The 26,144-nt window shown below is 35.4% G+C and overlaps 2 protein-coding genes across 2 annotated transcripts; both read left to right on the forward strand.

Moving 5' to 3' along the window:
* The first annotated feature begins 584 nt into the window (after positions 1–584).
* LOC115955295 lies at positions 585–16,930 on the forward strand. Its single transcript, XM_031073386.1, has 18 exons — positions 585–1,173; positions 2,191–2,412; positions 3,229–3,324; positions 4,251–4,303; positions 7,010–7,106; positions 8,971–9,044; positions 10,432–10,549; positions 10,906–11,016; positions 11,893–11,969; positions 12,749–12,815; positions 13,561–13,626; positions 14,461–14,568; positions 14,696–14,826; positions 15,008–15,074; positions 15,175–15,242; positions 15,321–15,414; positions 15,994–16,064; positions 16,200–16,930. Exons 1-18 carry the CDS (start codon positions 1,021–1,023, stop codon positions 16,576–16,578), a joined length of 2,052 nt encoding a protein of 683 aa, XP_030929246.1. The 5' UTR covers positions 585–1,020; the 3' UTR covers positions 16,579–16,930.
* Positions 16,931–20,633: 3,703 nt separating this feature from the next.
* Positions 20,634–22,132, forward strand: LOC115955289 (probable membrane-associated kinase regulator 4). Its single transcript, XM_031073371.1, has one exon. The coding sequence runs from the start codon at positions 20,814–20,816 to the stop codon at positions 21,897–21,899; it is 1,086 nt and encodes a 361-aa protein (XP_030929231.1). The 5' UTR covers positions 20,634–20,813; the 3' UTR covers positions 21,900–22,132.
* The last annotated feature ends 4,012 nt before the right edge of the window (positions 22,133–26,144 follow it).

The raw sequence follows: 26,144 nt of genomic DNA on the forward strand, positions 1-26,144 counted from the left end.
TTTGTATCCCTTATCAAGCTCTCCAAAAGGAGTCCAAATTTTCTGTCCCACTTTTTTTACTTCACTCTATACTCCACCAATAAAAACATGCCACGTGTTCACCTAATTAATTAAATACTACTATTAATTAATAACGGTAGTATTAATAAGTCAATAATGATAGTATTTAATTAATTAGATGAACACGTGACATATTTTTATTGGTGAAATATAGAGTGAAGCAGGAAAAGTGAGATAGAAAATTTGGACACCTCCAAAAGCTACTTGATGGTGGGGCTGTTTCTAACGCACCTCGGCAGGAGGACATCCTCGGTTCCAAGATCCATCTCCCTTCTATTGGGCTTGTAACCCCATTTCGTCAAGAGGAAATGGGCCAATCTTCCCACCAGGCCCAATACTTCCTAAGCTGAAAGCCACTTCTGAGTAATTATCAATTATTATTAAAAAAAAAAAAAAAGAAAAAAAAAAGAAAAAGAAAGGAAAAAGAAGAAGATAACAAGAAGTACACAAAGGAAGAGTGTATGGTTTTATAGATGCCAAACTCTCGTGAAAGACAAAACTCAGAAACATCATATAGTTTCAACATTTTTCCGTTAAAAAAAAAAAAAGAAAAATCCCAATATATTAAAGTGGACTGGTAGTTTGGCAGGTAGGCAGTTTGTACTTTGTCCCGGGTAAAACGACTAGCCATTAGCCGTAAAACGACACCACTCCATTTCCAAAACTTTCCAAATCCATTAAAAATTCCTCGCACACAGACAGCTATCCAAAACGCCAAAACTGTGTCCAACACAGCTCCCAAACACAACACTTCCCCCAATTCCCCATTTCTAAATTCTAATCTCTAAAGTAAAAACCCAAAACACAAAACAAATTAACAAACACCTTGCATGCACGATTTCTGGTTCTCCCACAGTACTCTCACTCTGTGTCACTCACACACACACGCACACACTCTTCGTCTTCCTCGAAATAGTAAGTCAACCTCTTGAACCCTGTGAATCGCGAAAAAAAAAAAAAATGTCGTCGTGGATAAGATCTGCGGTGAGCAAGGCCGTCGAGGTCGGCAACAAGAACAACCTCACTCGCACCGTCAAGAACTACGCCGACACCGTCGTCCACCACGCCGGTCAAGCCGTCGCTGAAGGCGCCAAAATCCTTCAAGATCGCATTGTACAATTACTCTTCCTCTTTCATTTTTTTTTTTTTTCCGCTTTCTTCTATTTCTGCTAACTTTCACAGTATCGGTTTTGATTTGTTGTTGTTGTTGTTAGTGTTGCAATTTTGTAATAGTCACTGCTTTGTTTGGTTTAGTTACGTACTGTATAGCTGGAATTGCTTTGTTGTTGCATTTAGGGTTTTGAATATTTGTTTTCGTCGAAATTGAAGAGGAGGCAACCCTAAATTGAAAATGGCATCTAATTTGACAGTCTGGAAAGCTCTAATTTTGTCGGAAAATGTAACGAGGGTGAAAAAACAAAAAAGGAAAGAAGAGATTAGGTTTTTCATTATATATGTTTGGTAGGAGGGGTAGAATAGCGAAGAGAAAACAAAGCATATTGTATTGAATTGTTTTGATTAAACTAGAGGGATCATAAAACTGTCAAGTCGCCTATGTAAGATGGTTTCTCTCCTATTTTGCTCCCATTTTGGCAAGATGAAAAATGGTAGTTTGGATAGAAATAATCATCTTTTGTTTGTTTCCTTTCTTCCACTTTTATACTCCGAAAAACTAGTGAAAATAGCAATCCATTTCCCATTTCCATCCGCCGTGCCAAATGCACTCTAAGGCGAGTCATTTGGAAGTCCACATGGATCACTATTTTGTAAAGGAAGATATAAGAAGAAGATTTGCATTACGCTATTTGAACTTTATTTTTTTGATAGGTAAGAAAAATTGTATTAAGAGAAAACTACTCCATTCAAATAATGAAGTAGGCAAAGAAAACATTTACAAGCAGCAAGAAGAAAACAGAAAGTTATGTACAAGAGGAAAGGGAACCTAAGAACAGCGGAAGTAAATCCATCTATTTGAACTTTCATATGTGGTTTTTGAAGTTGATGGGAATGGTCCATACTATTTTGGGCGATACGCGTCACTGATGATAATTGTTTGATACAAATGATAAATTACTTTTTTGGCTTGTATGTACAATGTGTCTGACTTTGATAAGTTGGACGGGTGTGCAGGGGGCTCGGAATTATAGAAGTGTTAAGCTGACCGTTAAAAGGTTGGAAGAGGCTGCTGTTTCGTGTAGGGGCCCTGAAAGAGTTCAGTTACTAAGAAGATGGTTGGTTGTGCTTAAAGAGGTTGAAAAATTATCTGGACTTCCCCTTGAGGATAAAGAGAAGCTCCATGAACAACAGGTTGCTTCAGATGAAGCAAAGGATAGCCCGAGAAGACCACCTCTGGTGAATAAACTTTCTTTTCTTTATTTGGATTCTTGAAATGCCATATTGTAATAATAGTATAAGAAGTTCCATCTTATTTTCTTCGTAATTAGGTGTCAAATTATGTTCAGATGCTCTAGGTTGACCGTACCTTGTGACTTTCTGTTTCATGAATTTGATTGGCTCTGAATACTTTCTCAGCAGCTGTAGGGGTATTTGGGTTATTGGAACCTTTTAAGATGAGGGAAGTAACCTTCCCACATTGAATTAGTGTCTATTACCAATTGTGAATAGTATATATATATTTTTATTATTAATTTTTTGTTAATTTTTTTAGTTTTATATTGACCTTTAATAGATTCACTAATCCAGAGTGAATTTTGATTTTTTTTTTTTTATGCTATTCCCTCTCATTCTACGTTTTTATTTTACTTTATTATGTTAATGAGAAGACAACACCACCAAATATTGTACTGGTTACATTGCTTTTATTATTATTTGTTGTTATTATTTCTTTTATTCTTTTATATCCCTGGACATGTTACACTGGTGAGAAGCTCATTTCAGTTAATCAGTTATTCTAACAGCTTATGATTGCATTGGTAATAGTTTTAAGTAATTCACCGTGTTCACTGGTTTTCCTTGATAAAAGACCTAAAGGACTACTATGTATCATGTTTTTGCTCATTGTTTTTGAATCTTAAATGCTCACTGCATGACTGTAAGTTGGGCTGAAATTACTTGTGTGAAACAGTTGGTAATCAGAATAAAATGGGCGTTATCTTTTTTTTTACTGATTCTCTCTCTCTCTCTCTCTTTCCCCATCTTCTCTCATAGGTTCTGTACTATGACTCTGATATTGGTGGTGAACCAATGAATTTTCGTGATGTTTTTCTTCAGAGCCAGGCTTTGGAGGGCATAACACTGTCTATGGTATGTCAAACCAACTTCTGTCATTTAAACAGATTTACTTTGACATGTACTTAGAAATAGTTGAAAGTAAATTCATTGTGTCGTACGTACTTATAAGAAACTTCATTCTATTGATTAAACTATGTACACTGGTATACTTTGAGGAAAATGGTAAAGAGTACAACTGGGTTTAGTTGGCCGAAGTTTGTACTGTATAAGATGCTTCAAATTACAGAGATAAAGACAGTAATTTCATAAGTCGCCAATATCCTAGGCTATAGTTCGTTTCAGTTTATTTATGAAAAATGGTCAGGGAGATTTACAAGGACATTTCCATAATATTACTGTTTTTTTATGAGGTGGTGATGTGTTCTTAAGTGTTATGTGATTGTGTTATATCTGGCTAGTTGGGGAAAAAAGTTTTTGATGCAGTTAGAATGCCAGTTATGGCAGTCAGGAATTGAAAATTTTAAGAAATGGTTCAAGTGTTTAATAAGTTGGCCCTTAATATGCGCACATGAAAATTTGCTGATGTCTGGTTATGTTCAATGGATGATTCTGTTATCTACGGATATAAAAATCTACTGAAAAAAATTGATCTTATTGATTTTTTTTTTCCAAGTATCTAAAATTAATTTATTTTGATATACTTGAATATTTTCACATTGCAAGGACATATTTTGCTACTCTACAGGATTTTTTTTTATTTTATTTTTTATAATAATCTATCTAAATATTGAATTAAGGTAAACTTTTGCTTAGGTTGTTGATCAGGACTCATTGCATGGGTTTTCGTCATTATTCAAGCCTTATATAATGACAAAATGCTTTTTGGGTACAATGTTCCCCTAACCTTTCATATCAACGCAATTCTAAAAGAATCTCCTATGTCTTGTAATTGCTGATTAAGTAGGTTAACCGCAGGTTAACTCTTTTCTATGCCTCAGATTCTTGAAGCACCAACTGAAGATGAATTTTCTCTGCTCCTGGAGATGTTTGGGTGAGTCCTCTCACTATTGCAACTGTGTCTAATGCTGGATCTTGGTTGGAATTGCCTGCATTTATTTAATTTCTCACTGGAATGAAAACAATATTTTCTTGTTAATAATGTAAAAATAATATCACCTTGGGTTTATAGAATATTTGATAAATTAGATTTTAACATGAGGGAATGGTTTTGTTTTTCCTTCAATTATTTTTTGGATTTTTTTTTTTTTTTAAATTTTTTGTCTTTTGCTAACAAATTTACTAGTGAGTGTTAATAAAATGGCTAGTGAGTGATTGAATGTAGGTTAAGACTTAAAACAAGAACAAAAAGCCAGGAACCTTGTAGGTTTGTCTTTAATTAGTATGAGAACAAGTGGAGGCATCACATGTAAGTTTTAATCGCAAATAATTTTTTGTGGGGTTCCTTTAGAGGAGTGTTTCAAATACCCTTTGGTGGCTTGGGAAAAGTTTGTTTACCTCTTGAGTTGGGTGAATTGGGGTTTCGGAAGTTGGTGTCTTTTAATCAGGCTTTATTAGGGAAATGGTTATGGAGGTATGACCATGAAACTAGTCATCTTTAGTAGAGGGTTATTGCCATGAAATATGGAGAGGGGAAAGGGGGTGGAGTACTAAAGTTTGTAGGAGGGCCCATGGGTGTGGTTTATGGTGAAGTATTAGTGAATGGTGGGAGAGCTTTTCTAAACACTTGAGTTTTGTGGTAGGTGATGGTTTTCGTATTCTTTGTTGGCATGGTAAGTGGATTGGGGATAATCCTCTCAAAACACTTTACCTTGGGTTATATGAGTGTTTAGACAACAAGGAATCTTGCGTTTATGATGTTTTGTGTCTTCCAGTGGGTGGAAATGACAGAGTCTAGAACTTACGATTTTACATGGATTTCCATGACTCGGAGGCATCTTTCTCTTTTCTTAATTTTATTCAATCTTGGATTCCTAGTGTGTTGGAAGCGACAGTCTATGTTGGGGCCTTAATGGAAGGGGAAAGATTGATACTCGGTCTTTCTACCATAATATTTGGGATGTTCCTACTTCTATTTTCCCTTGGAATGGCATTTGGAAAGCAAAGGTTCCTAAAATGGTGGCTTTTTAAATGTGGATAGCAACTTATAGCCAGATTCTTACATTGGATAATTTTATGCTTCGAGGTCGCCCTTTGGAAAATCGGTGTTGTATGTGTTGTAATGAGGAATCTGTGGATTACCTTCTTATTTTTTGTCCGTTAGCTCATTCTTTGTGGGTGCATATGCTTCAATTGTTTGGGATTCATTGGGTCATGCTAGGTTCTGTTGTTGACTTATTATTTTGTTGGTAGCAATGGCTTGGGAAACATAATTCCGATACTTGGCATTTGGTTCCAAGCTTTTTGATGTGGATTATTTGGACAGAACGTAATCGGCGTTCTTTTAAGGATACTAAGAAATCTTTGACTCAGTTGATAGATTTCTGCCAACGGACTCTCTTAGATTTGTCTTGATGTTGGGGTTTCTTGGACTGTTCTTCTCTTATTGAAGTTCTCTTGTCTCTTAGCATAGCTTCTTGATTCTTGTGTTTCTTTGCCTTTTGTTTTGTTGTTCTTTGTTCATTATTGTGAACACCTTGTATTCTTTTTCCTTTTTCTTTTTTTAATAATATTACTCTTTTACCTATAAAAAAAAAGTTTTAATCACTATAGGTTTGTATCAAGGATTAGCATTAAGTCCATATCTCTAGGTACTTGTGATCGATGAGTTCACTAGATTGATTCAAAATGAAATCATTTGTTATATGCTTTTTGTAGGTGATATTGTTTTAGTGGATGAAATTTTAGGTGTGAAGTTAATGTCAAGTTAGAAATTTGGAGAGATGCCTTAGAAGCAAAGGCTTCTAGTTAAGTAGTACTAAATAGAGTATATAGAATGTAATTTTAGTAAAAGTTGAAAGAAAGATGAAAGAAGTGAGTGCTTTTGATATCTTGGATCAATGTTTATAAGGATGGAGGGATTGAAGATGTGAATCATAGGGCAGGGTTGATGAAATGGAGAAATGCACTAGGAGTATTGTGTGTGACATAGAATACATATTAAAGTTAAATGGCTAGTTTTATAAGATTGCTAGATAAACCTATCAATAAAAAAAGATTGCTATATAAGATTGGCTATGCTTTATGGTATTGTATGTTAGACTATAAAGAAGCAACTTGTTTATCAAGTGAGTGAAGCTAAAGCGAGAATTTTAAGATGGATAAGTGGAAATACAAAGAAAGATGGATATTGAAATGAAGAAATTCGCTTAAAGATAGGGGTGCCTCCTATTGATGAGAAGACGAGAGAGAGTCACTTGAGATAATTTGGTCATGTGCAATAGAGAGTGATTAATGCACAAGTGAGGAAGAGGTGAGTTGATTTAAGCCGAGAGAACAAAAAATAGAGAGTGAAGAAAGACCTAAAATAACATTATTAGAAGTAGTAATATATGACATGTCAATTAAGGAGATAATAGAGTATAACTTTGGATAGGATAGAACGGTGAAAAAGGAATACATATGGCCGACTTCGATTAGTTTGTTGAGGATTTATAGACAACCTCAAAGTTTTGAGACAATGGCTTAGTTGTTATTGTTGTTTGGTCTTTTGCTGAAAATGTAAAATAGGTTGTCAGTATCTTACTTGTATTCACCCATAATCAGATCTTAATCTTTTCTATAATATTATCACTTGCAGGATCTGTCTTACTGGAGGAAAAGAAGTTCATAATGCAATAATGAGCAGTATACAGGATCTGGCAAAAGCCTTTTCAAGCTATGAAGAGGAAGTCTTGGTAAAGACATGTTTAGAAATATGCAAATTATAAGAAACCACACTTTTAAAATTATTTTCTTTGTATGGGAATCATGCTTAATGATTTTTGATAAAATATAAATTCCTTAGCAAAAGTGTCATTACCAAGTCCACTCGATGGGGTGGTAGTTTATACCATTATTTCCCCTGTATATTGCTTTTTGTCCCATGATAGGAAACTAAACCTGTTTATTTATTTATTATTATTATTATTTTTAAATTTTGGGTAGTGAAGTACAACAATATTAAAGGCATCAAGAGAAAAATAACCTATTCGGAAAAAAAAAAAAAAACCAGTTCACTTTTAAAATAGAAACACATGATTGTGATAAAAAAATCTTATGGCACTCTCTCTCTCTCTCTCTTCAGTTATTTGGGAAAAAATAAAAAACACTCCCTAAACTTTAGGTCAAAGTTAAACTGACCCCCTCTACTAATTTGAACTTATAGGTCCTTAAACTTTGATAAATGGCAAAATTGGTCCTTCTGTTTGCATTCTGTTGGTTTAACTAAAGGAATTAGGAATTACTATCACATGCTGTGCACATAGCAGCGTTTTAATAAATAATTATTTTTAAATTAAATTTAGTAAAATTCTTTTTTAAAATCCTTTTTTCTTCTGGCAGCAATATTGTGATATTGAACTCTGTTTTGACTCTTATTGTTTGATGGGATGTTATCTAACCTATCAATTTCATGAAGTATGTCCATAGAGTTCCTACTGGCAGCAATATTGTGGAGGAGTAGCCCCATCAATTCCATTGCGTATTGAACACACAGAGGAATGCCATGTAAATCTCTAATTCAAAATTATCAGAGAGCAGTGCCATTGCCGAACTATTACAACCACAGCAGCAACATTATCATCCCATCCATTTCAGCCATACTCCAGATTATTGTCATACCACTCAAACCCATGAACCATAAAGGCCAGATCAAGCAAATTCCACATGGCTATTCTTAGAACCACAACACCGAGAACACAATTTGATTCAAATCAAATCAAGGCCTAGTTCTCATTAGCACATAAAAATCTCTAATTCAAAATTTTAAAAATTTTAAAAAAAATTTCCCAAAAATTTCTCTGATTCAAAACTGTCCCCTTTTGGCCAATGAAGAGAAGCCTAGCAACACTGCCTGAAATGGATGAGCTACACTACCCTTGTCCGTCTTTGTGCTGTTGCAGGTCAGTTTCAAATCCCAAGAGAAACCCAAAACCCACTTCAGTGGCTGTGGCACAACAGAAATGTGAAACTCGTGATGGTGGCACCACCATCCTGAATCATTCAAACTGCCACCCAAAAGCCACAATCACCAGCTGACTTCTCCCATCACCTGCCCTTCTTTCCCATTTGTTATTTGGATTTTGTGTGTGACTCTGTGTTTTGTTTTCTCTTGCTATCACACACACACACACACACACACACACACACACACAGAGATTTTAAAACAGAATTATTTATTAATATGTTGTCACGTACACAACATGTGATAGCAATTCCGTCAGTTAAACCAATGGAATGCTAACATAAGGGCCGATTTTGCCATTTCTCAAACTTTAAGGACCTAGAATTTCAAATTATAAGAAGATTTGCTTCGACCTAAATTCAGGGGGTGTTTTTGATTTTTTTCCCAAAGTGTTTATAGTTATGTTATGCTTTTAGGTCGCTCCACTAAAATCATAGCCCAAAACTCTATTATTTAGATTTCTAACAATGAGATCAAATGTCAAGCAGGCCTTAGCATTCAATCATTATGTGTGCATGTTTTTTTTTTTTTTGCCCCCTGTTTGTGCTTTAAAGTGAGGATTTGCTGTTTGTTTTACGTGTATACTTGATACTTAGGTGAAGCGGGAGGAGTTGCTTCAATTTGCACAGGGTGCCATTACAGGGTTGAAACTTAATGCTGATATTGGAAGGTTTGTAAGATATAAGAACCTATAATTATATATATCCTTCCAATATTTTCTTTTTCATTTGGCTTTGTGTCTACCTGTCGTTTTATGACTTACAGATGTGTGCTGTTTGCTGTTGTCGAAATGACTGTTCAAAATTTTACCTTGCACTTGTATTTGCTCATTGGAGATAATGATAGTTTCATCCTTAGGATGATATTTTATTTCATTTTGTTCAGAGCAGTCTTGATTTTCATGTTTAATTGAGTTTTTTACCACTAAAATTTTTGCTTTATTGTGAAGTGTGAACAGCTTTTCTCATGATTATGGTTCTTTTGAATCCTGTTGTAATTCAGTAATGAAGAATTGAAGATATCCACACAGTTTCTTAGTACAAGATTGTCTCATGTCAATCTCAACTAACCTGAATGCCATATAGTGATGGTCCTGCCTTTTGTCATTCTTGCTTGTGTGCATGTGATGGACATCCACCTAGTTTAAGGGAACTTGTCAATTTTATGTCAGTAGAACTTTAAAACACTGTCAGTACTTTGGGCCATCCACTTGCCACTAGTTTAGGAGGTGAAAAGGTCAGGTGGGCTGGGGTGTAGTTGGGGAAGGTTCAGGATTGAATCTTGCTTAGCAAGAAAAATCAGATGAAGGTATTTAGGGTGGTCTAGTGGGAGTTTGCCTTGGTATCCTACACTTACTAGAGCGATATGCAGGATTGGGAAATGACTTTTGTATTAGGCCTTTTTAAAGCTTATATTGGGGGGCTGAGGTGAGTGGAATTACAGTGGGTTGGTTTCAAACCAATAACACAAAATTTTAAAATGAGTTCTTACTATAAGGTTTCTAAGAGATGGTGTCACGATTCAGGAATCTTCCTTATTAGTAATTTTGGAATTTTAGTGCATACTTTGGTACCCAACAAGGTGGCTTTTCTTTGTGTATAAGGCAATGATTTACTAGTGTCATATAGGTTGAGTGGTGGGGAATAATCAGATTATATCTTGTTTCATTGCAAGATTTTCACTTTATTCCATTTTATAAACCTTATAAAATCTTATTTCCTGACAAGTTATAAGATTTTCACTTTATTCCATTTTAAGTTATAAGTTGCAGAAACTGATTTTCCTCTTGCATAGAAAATCTTATTTCCTGACAAGTTTTTTGCTCTGTTGCAAGGGTTAATTTTTCTTCCTTTTTGTCAAATCTCCCTCCCCTCCCACATAAAAAGAAAAAAAGGTCTTTGGTGCTTTGCTAGCCAATTGGGGCTTATGTCTCCTGGGTTTATCTCTTTTGGCACTTTTTTTAATGAATTCCTTAATAGAAAAAGAAAAGAAAAGATGAAGAAAGATAGTTGTAGGAATTCCAAGGAAGGACTTTAACTCTTATATTTGGTTTGCAGAATAGATGCTGAAGCTGTTAGTCTCAAGAGAAAGCTTGATGAAATTGCAGCTCCCCAGAAGCCTTCAGATGAAGGCCATGAACAAACATCTGAAGAAACAACTTTAGCTACAATAGAGGTCAGCTTGGTTGTGAATAGGCAGACAAATACAGTTGAATAGAAAATTAGCACAATTGTGGTGATTTTGTTGTTTCATTAAAAGCAGATGATAAAATTATTGCCAATGCATGAATCGTGATTTATACTTCCATTAAGTCCTTTTGATTTCCAATTCTTTTGCTTGAATTTTTATTGTTTTGACTCTACCTGAAAGTAATATATCTAATTCTTTCCATGTACAAGGAGTAGGCTGAATCCAGCCCTTTCTATATTGTTGCTGATATTAGCAATTGTTCTGGAAAGCAAGTAATTTTTTTACCATTTGTTGAGGGAAGTTATGAAACATAGAGTTTTGTTGTCCCATGTTTGTGGCAGGCTTTGAAAGAAGCACTTGCACAAATTCGAGTTTGTTCTAGATTGGAAGGGCTGTTACTGAAAAAGAAATTCCTAAACAATGGAGACACTCCAGAGGTTCATGCTCAAAAGGTATGCTTTTCTCTTGCCGTTGGGGGCCTTGGGGCATTGCTTGGTTACTTTTTTAAAACATGGCTCTTATTGTTGGTATCTTGCTTGTGCTTAACAGTTATGTTTCCAATTTGTGGAAGTGTATATGATTTTCAATTTAGCACTTACCTGTGGCTGTGGTCCACACTGCAGCTTTCAAGATTTAGATATATATGCGGTGTGAATTTAGTGGGTTGAACACTTTTTAGTCTGTGTGTGTCTAAAGGAGTGTAGGAAGCAAAAAAAGATGATGGAATTATTTTTCTACGATAAGCGGCATGTTTCATGAGATGTATGAACGCCAATATTTGTTCTAAGTGTCTGATGGTGTTCTGTGTGCAAGCTACATTGTTATTGTCTAGAAACAGTCCAATGTACCATCTCTGACAGGGAGAAGTCTCTGACAAACCATAGCACACAGACCTATGCCATACATAGATCATCTCTCTTATATATATTAGCATGATATTCACTCATCAATTCTTCACTTTTGGATACATTTTTCTGACATAATATTTAAATGTAAAACTTATTAAAAATCAAGTGTGGCGCCCATCTACGTATCCACAAACCATAGGTTGGATTTATCTCCTCTGATTGTGGGTCCAAATCAAGACTAAGCATAATGGAGCATATTTTATATGTTCTGTTGTGCCAATTTCTTGGCCTTAATTTGTGCAACTTTCTTTCCCCTTCTCTCTCTCTTCTTCCTCCCACTCCTCCTTTTTCTCCCGGTGATTTCTATTTGTATATTTTGAGTGCACGTATTTATTTCTTTTCTTTCTTACCTGTATTAATCAGAAAATGCTTAGTTTCAAAAGCTACTGTCACCACTATTTGTCTTGTTTCAATGAGCAGGTTGATAAGTTAAAGGTCTTATCAGAATCTCTTGCTAGCTCTGCTGCAAAAGCTGAAAAACGTATTTCCGATCATAGGTATAAATCAAACTAACTTTTCTTAAAGATATTGGGTTATCTCAAATGATAAATTTAAGAGCTAGAAGCTGTTTTTCATTTAGTTATTATTTTTTTGTGTGAAATACTTTATTTCATCTTCTTAGAAATTCAGCTTGTAAATAATTTTGAAAAAGTATTTGCTATCCTGTGGGAAGGACCTATAATTAATTTTTTGAGGCTTTTTATTATGAGGAAGAAAGGATGTGGTATGATAATATTGATAAGCCAATATGCACTGATAATTGGTTTCATGTTGCCTTTTTTGTTAATGAAAAGATTAGCATTGTTTTACCAAGATTCTTTAAGGTTTCCAAGTCATCACTTGCTCCCAAAAGAAGTATAGCGTTTCCATGCATCGAACACTTACTGAGTCATGAACATGCCTGGCTCCTTACATTGTATTATTAATTAATTGCTTCCCCAGGGTTTTGGTAAATAACATGGTGTCATTTTACCATTGGAGTAGCTCGTCACTAATTTATGTCATTATGCTCTCAGTCAGTCCTTCATGCATGGAATCTAGGATTACTAGCTGCTAGTGGTGGCTAACAATATTAGGCTGATTTGAGCATGACTATATATCAGTTTCAGAGATGGAAACCTGGATGCAAGGAAAACCTGAACCTCATTACATTTCCTTCTGGGTTTCTCTGATGGATACATGATATCTTAAATATCATGAATGGCATGTCCTTTATGCTTAATTTACTGTTGACTTTTAGATGTTAGGTTTATAGATGTTCTTTCCTTGTTGGCAGATTGCAACAAGAAGAAGCATTAAAAGTTCGTGTGACCAAAGCAAGTGAAGTTAGTGAAAGAGAAAAGGTAATGTGCACCCACAGGCATTGTCTTGTCAGGTACCAGTAGTGACTAGTGAGTAAACTTTAGCAGATAAGAAAAGACACCATTCTTTGGTGTCTTTTCTTATCTAAACAATGGCATATTTTCTTATCTACTATAGTTCAATCATTCTTTGCGTTTAATCAATAAAATATTTACTTATAAAAAAAACAAAAGAAAAAAGAAAAGGCACCATTCTTTTGCAGTTATAGGTAGGAACATGAAAACCTGGTATGATGATTTTTTTTTTTTTTTTAAATAATTTTTAAAATTTAAAAGAAGGCTTGGTATTTTCTCAACTTCTTTCAATTATGTGTCTATAATTGCTTCAAATTATATGGAAATTATGGAGGGTTATAGGAAGGTTTGCTAAGTGGTGTGGATGTTGTTAACTGTATAGAAATTATTATGAAGATTTGCCCTTTGATGTCCATTATTATTATTGTTATTTTTTAAAGCTGACAGTAATGGTTTATGTAGTTTTGAAATCATTGAGAACATCCTCATCTATGTGCATGCATCTGCCACTATCAAAACATCTTGTTGCTTGGTTTTGTAATGTTTTACACTTAATGGTACTGCATGGTCTTGTAACAGGAGAGTAGCTTCCTTTCTAGTTGATGAACTTCCTAGGCTGTATGATATACATGTGGTATAAAGCCCATGATTTGCTGTTCCCATTTGTTTTAGGAGAAAAATTATAAGTTCTTGTTCACAAATATGTTTTCAGGAATTAACAACTGAGATATCAGAACTTGAAAGACAAAGGGATGGTCTTGAAGCTGAATTGAAAAAGGTTTTTCTGCTGTCTCCTTCTCTTTCTTACCTTTAACGGGAGACACTTTCTTGTCATATTTAATTCTTATCACTCATGTAATTCTATCTTTCCTTATCTGTTCCAATACTTGAATCTACTCTCTTACCTCACTAATGCTGCTTCCAGATTATGATTTTTTCTTATATTATTCCATCAAAGTTATATGAGAATAGTGTTTGCAGAGTTGATGCCATTTACCACTTATTGTTATCGGCATTGCTCAATCCAATGATTAACTTTGAGGCTATTTTGCATTCTATGCATTGTGGCTTTTTTCAGCTAGCGTTAGCTTCTTGATCAAAGCTCACTTTTCCTTTCACAAAATGTTGCATATCAGGTGGCATTCTAGTCCTTGGAACCTGTTAGTGGCTAAAATCATCAAAGAATGCATTCTACTTCCCACAGAACTATGATTATGTGACTAATTATTCTTATGAGTGATCACCTATTACATACCTTGCTTTCTGCTTCTGTTACTTGGGAACATGTAGGCCTTTTTTTCCCCTTTAAGAAAATTATACAGTTATACTTGAAGTTTTTTTCTTTGATATCTATATGCCACAGGGAACACATTAGTGGTTAGCTTAATGGAGTGTAATTAAATATTAGTGGTTAAGGCATTTAAACTTATTTTAAAGTCATGATTTTGCAGTCTTGTCCTCAGAATATATTAGCTTAATGTCCAAAAGTAGATTGACATGGGTCGGTCAATGCTTTTCCCCAAGATTTTTAGTAAGCTTTCTTTGTAGGTTTGTGCCATTTGACATACCCTTCATTGATTCTGAGTTTTTAACAATAGTACATGTGGTGCAGGTTAATATATCCTTGGCTGCTGCTAATGCACGCCTTCACAATGCCAGAGAAGAGAGGGACCAATTTGAGGAAGCTAACAATCAGATTGTTGCACACTTGAAAACGAAGGTTTGCATTCTTTTTTCCTAGTTTCTCTCCAAGTTTTTTCATAATTAATTCTGATCATAAATTATTCTGTCCTCTGGCTTCTCTTATCATTTTAATGCCTGAAATATCTTATGAAATTTGCTGATAGGAAAATGAGCTTTCCAAATCCATAGCCTCATGTAAGGTAGAAGCAGGTGTTCTCAGTACATGGACTAATTTCCTGGAAGATACTTGGGTTCTCCAACGCTCGTATGTGGAAATTAAGGAGAAGCAGGTCAAGTATGTACATTGACTGAGTGTTTTAATAGTGCAATCAGTATGTGTGAGTGTGTGTTTTAATTTTTATTTTTAAAGCATTTGTCAAGCATGTTTTTTTGAAACCTCGCACCTAGAAGATAAAAGTTCCCTGTTCTTTCTTATGTGTCATGCGCTCTTACTTTAAATTATTTGCATATCCAAGTGATGAATTGGAGAGGCATGAGGACTATTTTGTGAACATGGCCATTCATCTCCTTTCTAATTACAAGGTATGTATTATATTCTTTGTATTAAAGATTTATTCCAGCAATGGACCTAAAGTTGTGAGCTCTTCCCTCGTCCTTATTCAACCTTGTACCCTTGATGCAGAAAGAGTTGGGGCCTTCAATCAGCTGTATACGGAAATTTGTGGAGAACCTGAAGAATTTGAGTGACGGGTAATATCTTTTGTTGCACTGAAATGGTTCTGACCTATCTTAACCCAGTTTTTAATTTCTTCTTACCTGATGAGACAGGTCGGAGAAGGCACCCACTTTGGATAATGAGGATTCCACAGTATTAAACCCTAGGAAAAATCTCGAGGAGGAATATTTGGATTATGAAGCCAAGGTACAAATCTCTTATATTCATAATTACAGCACTAAATTATTGATCTGTTCATTTTTAAAATTTCAAAGTTTCGTTTGTAGTTTCTCTTCAACCATATAGAAAATTCTACCTTCTGGCTCTATTTTCTTTTGTTCTATCGTCCTCAGAATTTTTGGTTCAAAATTGCAAAAAGCTTAAAACCACTTTTACCATTTACCAGTTCTGTTTATCATGAATGAGGTTGATAATTTTGATTTACAAGTGTTTATTAATATATACATGGCACGTCAATCAAATCTAGATTTATCCCGAAAATGACCTTTGAATTCCACAAGTATTATCAAGATTTATTTGTTATTTTCTTTGTCCATGCACAACCTGAAACTCCCCTTTGTAACCTCCTTTAATACTTACACTTCTGTACGGCTGGAGGCAAGGCCAGTAGGGAAGGAGGGAAGGCATTGGACCCAAAAAAATGTGAGGGAATGAGAGGAAGCTACCTTTTCTTCCATGTGTCTGGTTCTCTGTGGAAGAAGGAATGAAATGAATAGAAATGCTAGGCCTAGTTTATGCGTCTGTTGATTTGCTTTCTTGTTGCAGATCATAACCACCTTCAGTGTAGTGGATAACATGAAGGAGCAGTTTTATGCTCAGCAAGGCAAAATTTCCAGGTTTGATATTCTGGCAATAACCTTACCTGTTTTGTCTTTTTACTTTTTTTTTTTTTTTTTTTTTTTTTTTTTTTTTTTTTTGTTTGGGTCCAAAATTTTCCCACAAAATGTAATACTTGGCTCCCATTTATCCAGGAAAGATGATCCAAAGGTCAAGGAGCTTTTTGATGAAATTGAAAAGTTAAGAGCAGAATTTGAGTCTATTGAGAGACCAAATTTAGAAATGGAGACTCCGACCCCGAAGGATGAAACTCAATCTAGTGAGAACCCACAGAAAACTCCATCCCCTCCTCCATTGCCAGATTCTGAGACACCAAGAGCTGGTATAGATGAACAGCCCAAGTCACCTGCAATCAAGGCGGAGCAGGTGCTAGATACTGAGGCAGAACTGGCAAAATTGGAGTCAGAGTTTGGAAAGGTTGGTCGAGACTACTCTGCAGAGGAGATTGGTGACTGGGAATTTGATGAGCTTGAAAGAGAATTAACAGCTGGTGATTCAGCGACAAGCAAATAAAATTTTAGCTCTCCTACACAGATATCCAGTGATTCAGGTCTAATAAACGAGCATGCAAATGTATAATTACGATATAAATTTGCGTGTGACAATCTGACCTCCACAAAGCTGCTTTAGATCTCCAGCTTCTCTTTGTAACATCTTATGGAGTTCCAATTAATTCATTCTTATGTAAATTCTCAAACTTGTTTCTTGTGTAATGAATATATTAAACAAATGAATGTAAGTTGTTAGGTTGTAAATGTGAAACCTTAACAATTCTTAAAGACTATTCTGCTTGCATCATAGTTGCAACATTCATGTAAAGTGGGTAGGGTAACGGAAACATCATTGTTTCTTTCTTTTTCTTTTAGGTGAGGCTTGCCTTGCAATATATTACATGTTGTTGTCCTGCAAATATCTAACTGTCCCAAGACTACCTACTTGGAGTGAGAATGTGGCCAAAATTGTCTCTTGGAGAAGTTGGAGGGGAATGACCTTTCAGTGTTGTAGGGGGGCCTGTCGTGCCTTCGCGCTTAGAAATGAAGGAAACAAGAGGCAAATGTGGGGTTCTAAGGTCTTTGTTAATGTTGATTTATTGAAAAGTTTCCTGAGATAGAAGCTGCAATTTGTTTTATCTTTGAAGAGCATCATGATTGTACGTGATGTCTATTCTTTCAGCACCAGGGTACAGAAGCTAGTGGGCTGGGAACACCTTACCAAAAATCCCTTAAAAGGCAGTTTGTAAAATGACTCCCAAAAGACATTTGTTGGAACTGTTTAGGTGCTGTTGCAATTTTCTGCTTTTGTTAGTGCTGGTTGAATACCCGGCAAGGGAGCCACTGTGCTCGAACCAGAGAGGCTCTACTGGTGGATACTTGAACCAATCAAATTACTCTAGCATCCTGATTTTTTGGGTGGTGGGTCTTTCGGATGGATATATGAATGGCTGTACTTTGCTTCTACTTTTATGCGTCTGTAAGAAGAATTAATCTTCCATAATGTTCATCCAGCGTGTTAACAGTGACTCATATTCTCAATAAGAGTAGGTTAGCGTATATTGGGAAATTCAATGTATCAGGTTAGGTCCATCCCAAAAAAGAAAAGAAAAAAGTATCGTGTTAAGGACGCGTTTGGATTGAGAAGGAGAGAGAAAGGATAGAGGGGAATAGAGTAGAGTTGGCTAAAAATAGGCTAATTTTGAGTTAATTCCACTTTACTCCCTCCCTCTCTCCCCTTTAATCCAAACGCACCATAAGGTTTTTTGGGTAATATAAATGTGTTGTAAATCCTCATTTTTGCAGGAATTTTCAACCATTCACTCCTATGAGCATAGGTACACAGAAACCATATAAATTTCTGTGTCGAATATCTCTATTTTTTACTAAGATTGCTTAGAACAGAAATCTTCAACACAACACTTCCGGGTAACACAACACTTTCGGGACTGTGTGGTAATGTAAAAGCTACCAAGGGGGTGACATTTGGATGTAGGCTTAGCATGCTCTTCTTACAATTATAATCCAATGGCTAAAAAATATTTTTTTCTTGAACCTTGAATTGGTCAACATGTTTTCAGGATGATATAATCTAACGGGCAAAACTTCTGTCCAGTGCTCTAGCAGATTAAGAGCACTAAACGGGACACACGATAAGGATACATGGTTAATTTTGGACATTTGGTCACGTTTTATTGCGTTCAGTATACTGAGCATCGGATGCAAGTCAAACTCTAATCTAATTGCTTGCACCTAAACCATGCACACCACAATTCTGGTGGTGTGCTCCCTATGGCTATAACCACAATACTTGTGAACACAGCAGCTATAACAAACTGTCTCGATTTTGAGAATGGAGGGCTCCCTATGGCCTTGTTAGTGGTTAAAATTAAGCATCTAAGAGTGGAAACATGGAGGGTGTTAAAAGAAGAAAAAAAAATCTCGAGCTTCGCATGCATTCCATCCAAAATTCCCTTCCCCACCATGAATTGTCGGATCATGTGTTGGTCCTTTCTGGGGTCAACAATTCTCTCTCTCCCCCTTATTATTATGTCAACTTTGAGTTAGTGAAGAGAATACAAGCTTAAAAACTACGAAAATCTAAGAGGATGTAAAAAGAATATTTACTAAAAAAGAACAATAAAAATATCCAGAGACCAGAAAGGTGCTTAATTGCAAAGAAATTTAACGAAATTTTTTCTTATAAATGATTAAAAAAAGTAGTTACAAAAAGTAAAAACACACCCAGGAATCCAGTGAAAGTGATAAAAGCATGTAGTATAAAGCGATTCCCTAGTTCTAAGTATTATTCAATATGAAGGACCTTTTTCAAGTTTGTTTTTATTAGTTATGGTGCATAGAGAGCAATCAATCAAATACTTCTTCCTCTATTGCGGGTGTGCTGAAAAGCCATGTTTTAAGCTATGAGCCGGCTTGAAGTTTGAATTTGGATGTGGTTGATAGGGGCTTAGTAAGTTTTGCATTAAAAAAACCAGAAATATGTAATTGCTTTTTAGGTACATGCTCTTAATCTATGGTTATCTAATTCACTAAATAAATTGAAAAAATCATGCAGATTCTCCTACTCTTTTGATGCAATGGGAGGGCTCTAGAATCCACCAGATAAAAATAATAGAAAACATCTCTGAAATTCTATTAATCAATAATTTGAATGCTTAGGGACTACAATCACTAATTTATTGTAAGGAAATCTTGGTGCGATTAGGATACGCTTAGGAAACCCTAATTCGTGTTAGACACAAATTAAAATAAAAGAGGTTAATATGATAGGACTCTAGAAAATGTTCTAGAATTGATAGGACCTTATGCAAACTCTTATTTTGAAAATTATAACAAAATGAAAATATTATGTGGCTTTCATCTCTTGCCTCAGAATCAAATAGAGTTGACCCATCTTATCTATGTTCCTTTTTTTTTTTGGATAGATTATAAATCTAAAATTGAAATGAAGATATATTTGGAAGAATTATAGAAAAAGATAACCGAATAACTACAATATAAAGTTATAAACTAAAAAGAAAAGAAGAAAATAAATCCAAAACAGAGAAAAAATGCAATCTGCCTAACGTTGTCATCTAATAAAATATTGATCTCAAGAACTTAATCTTAGGTTCTTGAGAGATAAATATCAGCAGCAGAAAATTTGTTATTAGAAATGAAAAAGTTTGAGTATAATTAAAGTACACAAGGAGTACACTAAAAGACCCCGAAAAGCTGCAGCCTAAAATAAAATGAAAGAGGGGAGGGGAAAAATGTAAAAGAGTCATGTTAGGAGAGGAGGATTTGAACTCTTGACTGTTTTTGTTTAAAAACACCCGTGATTGTCAATTGAACTACAAGACTATTAGCAATTTTCACAATCATTTTCTTTTTTACAATCATTGATGTGGTAAGTCATAATTAGAGTGTCATCATTTTTACATCGATCCATCGCTGACGTCACTTTTATCAATACTAATCAAAACATATCATTTCAATAATTGTGAAAAGGATTATGAACTTATTATAGTTAGAGGTAGGGTATATCAAACATGGAATTTTCATAGAAAATGGTATTTGCAAATTACTCATTTTTTACGCAACTAAGTTTGGCTAGACAAATGCCAACCCTAGTACTACAACAGTGCTAGACTGCTAGGTGAATCCTTCAATGATCAGATCCATTTCTCTGAATATCTGATAATCATATCAAATCAATGGGGGATGATTCATTGCTCATGGATGTAGTCTTCTGATCACAATTTAATTTGAGAATCTGCAATATGGCATATGGTCCCAACAAATAATCAAGTCTTAATGATGCCTACAAAGTGCTTTGTAAGGAACAATGAGGCCATGACAGAGATACTATAATACTGCATAATTCATTGATTAAAATCATTACTGGTTTTCTTTTAACTTCTTTAAAGAGCAACTTTTAAAACAAAAGAGGCCATTTAATAACTAAATATATAAATGAGAAAAGCAGTAAGCCACAAGAAAAGAGAAATGTAGACATGAGTCAGTGCTGGGACATTAAAAAAGCTCTTTAATGTTTCTGAATTTTATATTTGGAAGCATTCAAAGATATTACAAATTTCGGACAATAAAATTTATTTCTTTCCAAAATTGGCATCATCCACACTTTAAAGGGTGCACTTGCCCTCTTCCCTCCTCAGAATGCTCAACTCCCATAAGCTACTTCATTGAGAGAGAGAGAGAGAGGTCCATCTTATCAAAACAGGATTGAAACTTGAAATGGCTGTGAACCTCCTACCATGTGAGCAAGCAGATGATGACTACATTGACATGGAAGTAAGCTCATACTCTCACTTCCTTTCCCATTCTCTAAGCTCCCCTCCACACCCCAGAGAATTTGAGTTCCAAATGTCTTCCATCTCTCAGGAGAGAGAGCCTACAACTTCACCAGCTGATGAGCTCTTCTACAAAGGAAAGCTCCTTCCTCTTCAGCTCCCACCACGTATACAAATGGTAGAAAAACTCTTGCAAAACTCCAGTCCTGCTTATGATACAAGAAAAGACATCTTTGAAGAATTCTATAGCACCCCATTAACCACTAGTGCCCCAACACCAAATTATAGTACCCCATTTGAGTCCTGCAACATCTCACCCTCAGAATCATGCAGGGTCAGTGGAGAGCTGAACCCAGATGAGTATCTCTACGAGTATTCCAATGAGGTCAGTGGCTTCATTGGTGAACACCCAAAAAAGTCTTGGACCAAAAAGCTCAAGCAGTCCTCACTTGGCTTAAAGCTGAAGGCTTCCAGGGCTTACCTCAAGTCCTTCTTCAGCAAATCCGGTTGCTCCCACGAGTCCTGCACAGCTGCTACAAAGGATGCAGATGAAGGATCGGTTTCAAAAGCCAAGGAATGTATGAATAAGTACATGAAGGAGTCTAAGAAAATCCCATTTGGACAAATTAACAAGGACAAATGCTTAACTTCAACTAGTAGTGTGAGGAGCATTGACAAAGAAAAGAGTGCAGAGATTGGTATTGTTGGTCGCCATAGGAGATCATTCTCCATGGCTATCAAACGCCATTCAACAAAGAAGTCTTCATCCTCTTCAGAATCATCTGGATCTTCTTCATCTTCAAGCTCAAACAATTCAAATGGATTCCATGAGTTACAATTTCTCAAGAGATGTAACAGTGCTAGTTCAGATATTGAGATATCAATCCAAGGAGCAATTGCTCATTGCAAGCAGTCTCAGCAGCTCTTCCATTCCAGAAAGACTGTAACTGAAGTGGGGTTTTGCTCATTGTCAACTTCAAGGATTGCAGTTCTTGAAGATCAAGAAAGGCCAGACCTTTGCAGGGGCTGAGAGAGAGAGAGAGAGTCAGAGAGAAGAAAAACAAGGGCAAAGTACAAAGTTGTAATTGTCTAATGATGTGCTTTCCTTCTTTCATAATTTTGATAATGACTATGCTTTGATCCAAGACTTATAATTGTGTATGGCTTTTTGTAATTTTTAGATCAGAGCAACCTGTGGAAGTTTGTGAAAACTCTGAATAAAAGTTCTCTTCCTCAAAACAAGTTATGTTCAGTACAAATGAATGAGGTTCTTCATATAGATTACTCCACTTAAGTGGGATTTACCAATATTAGTTGATTGACGTTTCTTGTTCCCACATCTTCCTTAGACAAGAAATCATAGCTCCGTCTATTCAAAAGCCACTTTGGAAAATTCTATACAAAAAAATCCTCTTTTATGCACAAGCTGTTTTTCACTTTTGAACACAAACTTCAAAAGTTTCCCACCAAAGGCCTCTTGACTTAATGGCGCCTCCAGTTCCCCCAAAGGGGTGAACTTGGGTTCAATCCACCAATTCCACTTTGGGGTAAGCTTGACTTCTTTGATGTCCATGAAGTTGTTACAGTTTTATTTTGACGGATACCAAAAGGAGTTACAAAGATCATCAGCATATATATACTGCCATATTACTTCTACATTCATGTGTGAAATTACAAATTTGAGTATAGGGCAGCCAGTGTATTCAAATATTGGAAATATTCCTAATAATGGTACAGACACCCGTTTTATGTGATCCAGGACTAGACCTGCTGGCTCTCGAATCCTCAGCATAACCAACATGGAAGATTAGACTCCATGCACATCCCATCACCTGGCTATCAAGTTGACTTCAGTAACTCCAATCTTTTAAGACATTAGTATTCAGGTTGTGGATAACACAATGAATTATAAGGACCAAAGTATAAGAATGAAAAATCAAGATAGCATCTATTTTATATAGACCTTGCTTCTCCTAAATGATTCTAACTAATTCAGGGAACATTGACATCAATTTTGATTCTTCAGGTGTACTGTACAACTAAAAGTCTGGTATTGATAGTAGGATTTTATATCCTTGTTTCTTCTGAAATGGAAGCTATTTGAATCTAGGCTTATTCACCTAGATAATAACTTAATAGGAAGTGGATCTGATAGTGATTGTTTATAATGAGAAATACAATCTTTTCCAATTTTATTAAGTAGCAAAAAGTAATGATCATGTTCCATAACTGACAGTTTCTATCATGGTTATGAAGTTAAAAACTTGGAAGATATAAATTAGAAAAAAAATCCCAAGCTTGTCCATGATTTTGCAAAGCTTTCCTAATGACATTCAAGCATTTCCCAACATAATTCTCAAGGCCTCCTTAATTTCAACTTTGTTTTTAAATGATTAGGAGAAAAGAAAAAGAATATGTGTGTTTGGCTAGCTTATTTTCTGTAAATTTATTTGCTTTTTACTCTGGAGACAAAAAGTGACTTTAGCAAATAAACTGGCTTATAGTTACCTATTTATTCCAAACAAATAGAATTATATGTTGCTTACCTGTAAAGTTAGGTTGTTCTAATCACCAGCCATCACTTCCACAAGCTGACAGGGTTTCCTTCAAATACATTACAAAATAATATAAACTACACAAAGATAAGTATCATTATGTTCCAGACAATTATCAAATAACAGAATTAATCATGACTGTAATACTAGAAGCCCACTTGTCCACCCCTCTAAAGCAACTAAGAGACACCTACGGCCTCCCTTAAATTTCTTATCACTTCCGACAAAAAAAAATGAAACATTCTTTTACAAAGTTTTAGAAAACCGATCAGAATGTTGGAAAAGTGTTAGGATTAAGTTTAAACCGCCCATACTTGCACGGTTACAATATGCAATACCAACAAAGTTAAGCTAAGGAAAGACAATAAAAAAACAAAATATAAGAAGAGGAAATCTTTCAAGTGCAGACAAAAAGCTTTTCAGGTGGCTCTTTTGCCATTCTTTTTATTTAGCTATAGTGGGTGTACAGTGTGCAATACCTTAAACTAAGTAAACATGTCAGCCAGAACTTTGACAGGATTAGAGGCAATGGAAAGTAATAAAAAGGCCAGTTTGATGTTGTTGAGCACCAAGGTGAGAAACCCTTTTCCTCACCCAGCTTCTACAGGGACAAAGAAGGAAATGGAAGGCCTCACATACCTACTGATGTGCCTGATTAGTGATTACCTCAGCTTGTTCTTTTGTAACTTACGTTTTCAAAATGACCCCCAAAACAATTGCACAAAAAGTCAGTGTACGGACACTCATTAGTGTGCACAGTGCACACAAATGGCCTTTCAGGGTCATGAGGTCTGGATGCATAGCTAAATAATGCCTGATATATTTGCAGCCATTACATCTAATCTGACATCGGAATATCTCACTTTTGAGGGTAATTGATTTTACAATTATGTAGTGTTTAACCCAGGGCGGAACTAGGATTTTTACTTTTGGGTGGGGGACTAAACTATCACATTGATTCACAATTCAAGAAAAACTCAAAAGTACCACACATACATAAGTCTTGGATTTTTAATTCCAAAGTGAGTCATAACTCATATATATATCGCATACAAAAGTTCCATTTCTCAAAACTTATCCTATATAAAAGCTTTACATTTTTCTAGACTCTATTGAATATACAAAAGTTTTCTAACTCACTACAAGGAAAAATGTCATAGCTGGGGCCTAATTATTTTCTTGGAAGGGGGGCCAAGTCTATAAAAAAAAAAAATGGTGAGTCTTATATTTGCCAACTACTAATTAATTTTAAAAATTTTGTGAGGGCAACCCCCTTATGTTAGACATAGTTCGTCTTTGGTTTAACCTATAATTATTAGGTCATATGACAGTATATATTTTGAAGTACAATTGACATGAATGCTCTATACCAATACATACAAGTAAGCTAATATTAGAATTTATTGGTATGGAGTAGTACATCACTATGATTTGAGAATAACTAATAATTTTCTGGTGTTTAACTTTGTGCTTCACTAATGATCAATATCGGTTTTTAAGGATAGAGTTTATGGGTATGTACTTGTTGGAGTATTATTATTATTAATACAGGGAACAAGTTCCCCAAGTTTACTTAAAAATTACTTGAAGATAGACTTAATGAGCGTTTGGATAGTTGAAAAGGTTTCAGCGTTTTATGTTTTGTTTTGTTTTTTTTTTTTTTTTTGGGAGAGCGTTTCTTTTTGACTTTGTCTATCAGTGCACTGTTCACACCAACAAAATAAGTGGTGGACAATGCACACCAGTGGGTCTTGTGCACTGTTCACGGGACCTACAAACTTATTTTTTCAGAAATTTTTTCATTAAAAATGGGTCCCATAGCACTATTCACACATTTAAAAATTATTTTGTTACAATATTTTCAATTTTCAGCAAAATAAACGATATCCAAACTGATTCTTAGTGCATGAAACCTTGCACGCCTAAACAAAGTTGCCTCATGTGATCCAGGTAACCTTGTTTTCCTTAGAAAACTGTTGGTCCCAAATCCCAATGGAATAAAAAAGGAGCTTGCAGAATATATATAACCAGAAATGTATATATATATATGTAGCACTTACTAGACAACAAGAATCACTGGTTAGGTAAGTTTGAACTTTGAAGGCTCGGAGGACCGCATGACGTTGGTATGTGTTAGGATTATTGCTGCTAAGTGTTAACAATTCAATAATAATCTCATGCCTAGCTACCACCTGAACCGAAGTTAATGGACTCTAGGTTGGCTTAACCAATGTAAAGGGAAGGAGCACTGAATTCCTCTTCAGCCTCCTCTAGTGGGTCCATCTAGCTAGAACCCTGAACTAATATTTTTTCAGTTGGTCACACCTAGAACTGAGACAATTGCCACCTTTTTATTCATTAATAACAAACAAAAAGAAAGAATCTCTGGAAGAAGAAGAAGATAAGTCTTCGAAATGTTAAAGAAACGAATTCCCTTGATCAAGGGCCCAATGAACAGAGTGGGGTAGAGCAGAGATGGAAATGGGGCCATTTCAGTTATAAAATAGAGCCCACTGCCCATGTATACAGACGAGTTGCTCACTCAGCACAAAAGAAAATGAATAACAATTAAAATTCCTATATGTGTCGAAAGCCTTAATTCAATGATATTGTTTTCATACCAATTTAGAGAGAGGTCTCATGTAACGACCTCACCCCAACTGTGTAGGTATTGTCCGCTATGGAACCTATACTTTTGGCTAGAGCATGGCTTTGATACC

Source organism: Quercus lobata, chromosome 8, assembly GCF_001633185.2.
Source record: "Quercus lobata isolate SW786 chromosome 8, ValleyOak3.0 Primary Assembly, whole genome shotgun sequence".
In the NCBI taxonomy this organism is placed as follows: Eukaryota; Viridiplantae; Streptophyta; class Magnoliopsida; order Fagales; family Fagaceae; genus Quercus; species Quercus lobata.

Bases quoted from the DNA above. Each gene is read 5' to 3' on its own strand.
- LOC115955295 (XM_031073386.1), top strand. From the start codon at position 1,021: ATGTCGTCGTGGATAAGATCTGCGGTGAGCAAGGCCGTCGAGGTCGGC. The intron at 11,970-12,748 runs GTATAAATCAAA...CCTTGTTGGCAG, and splicing joins AAACGTATTTCCGATCATAG to ATTGCAACAAGAAGAAGCAT. The intron at 13,627-14,460 runs GTTTTTCTGCTG...CATGTGGTGCAG, and splicing joins TTGAAGCTGAATTGAAAAAG to GTTAATATATCCTTGGCTGC.
- LOC115955289 (XM_031073371.1), top strand. From the start codon at position 20,814: ATGGCTGTGAACCTCCTACCATGTGAGCAAGCAGATGATGACTACATT.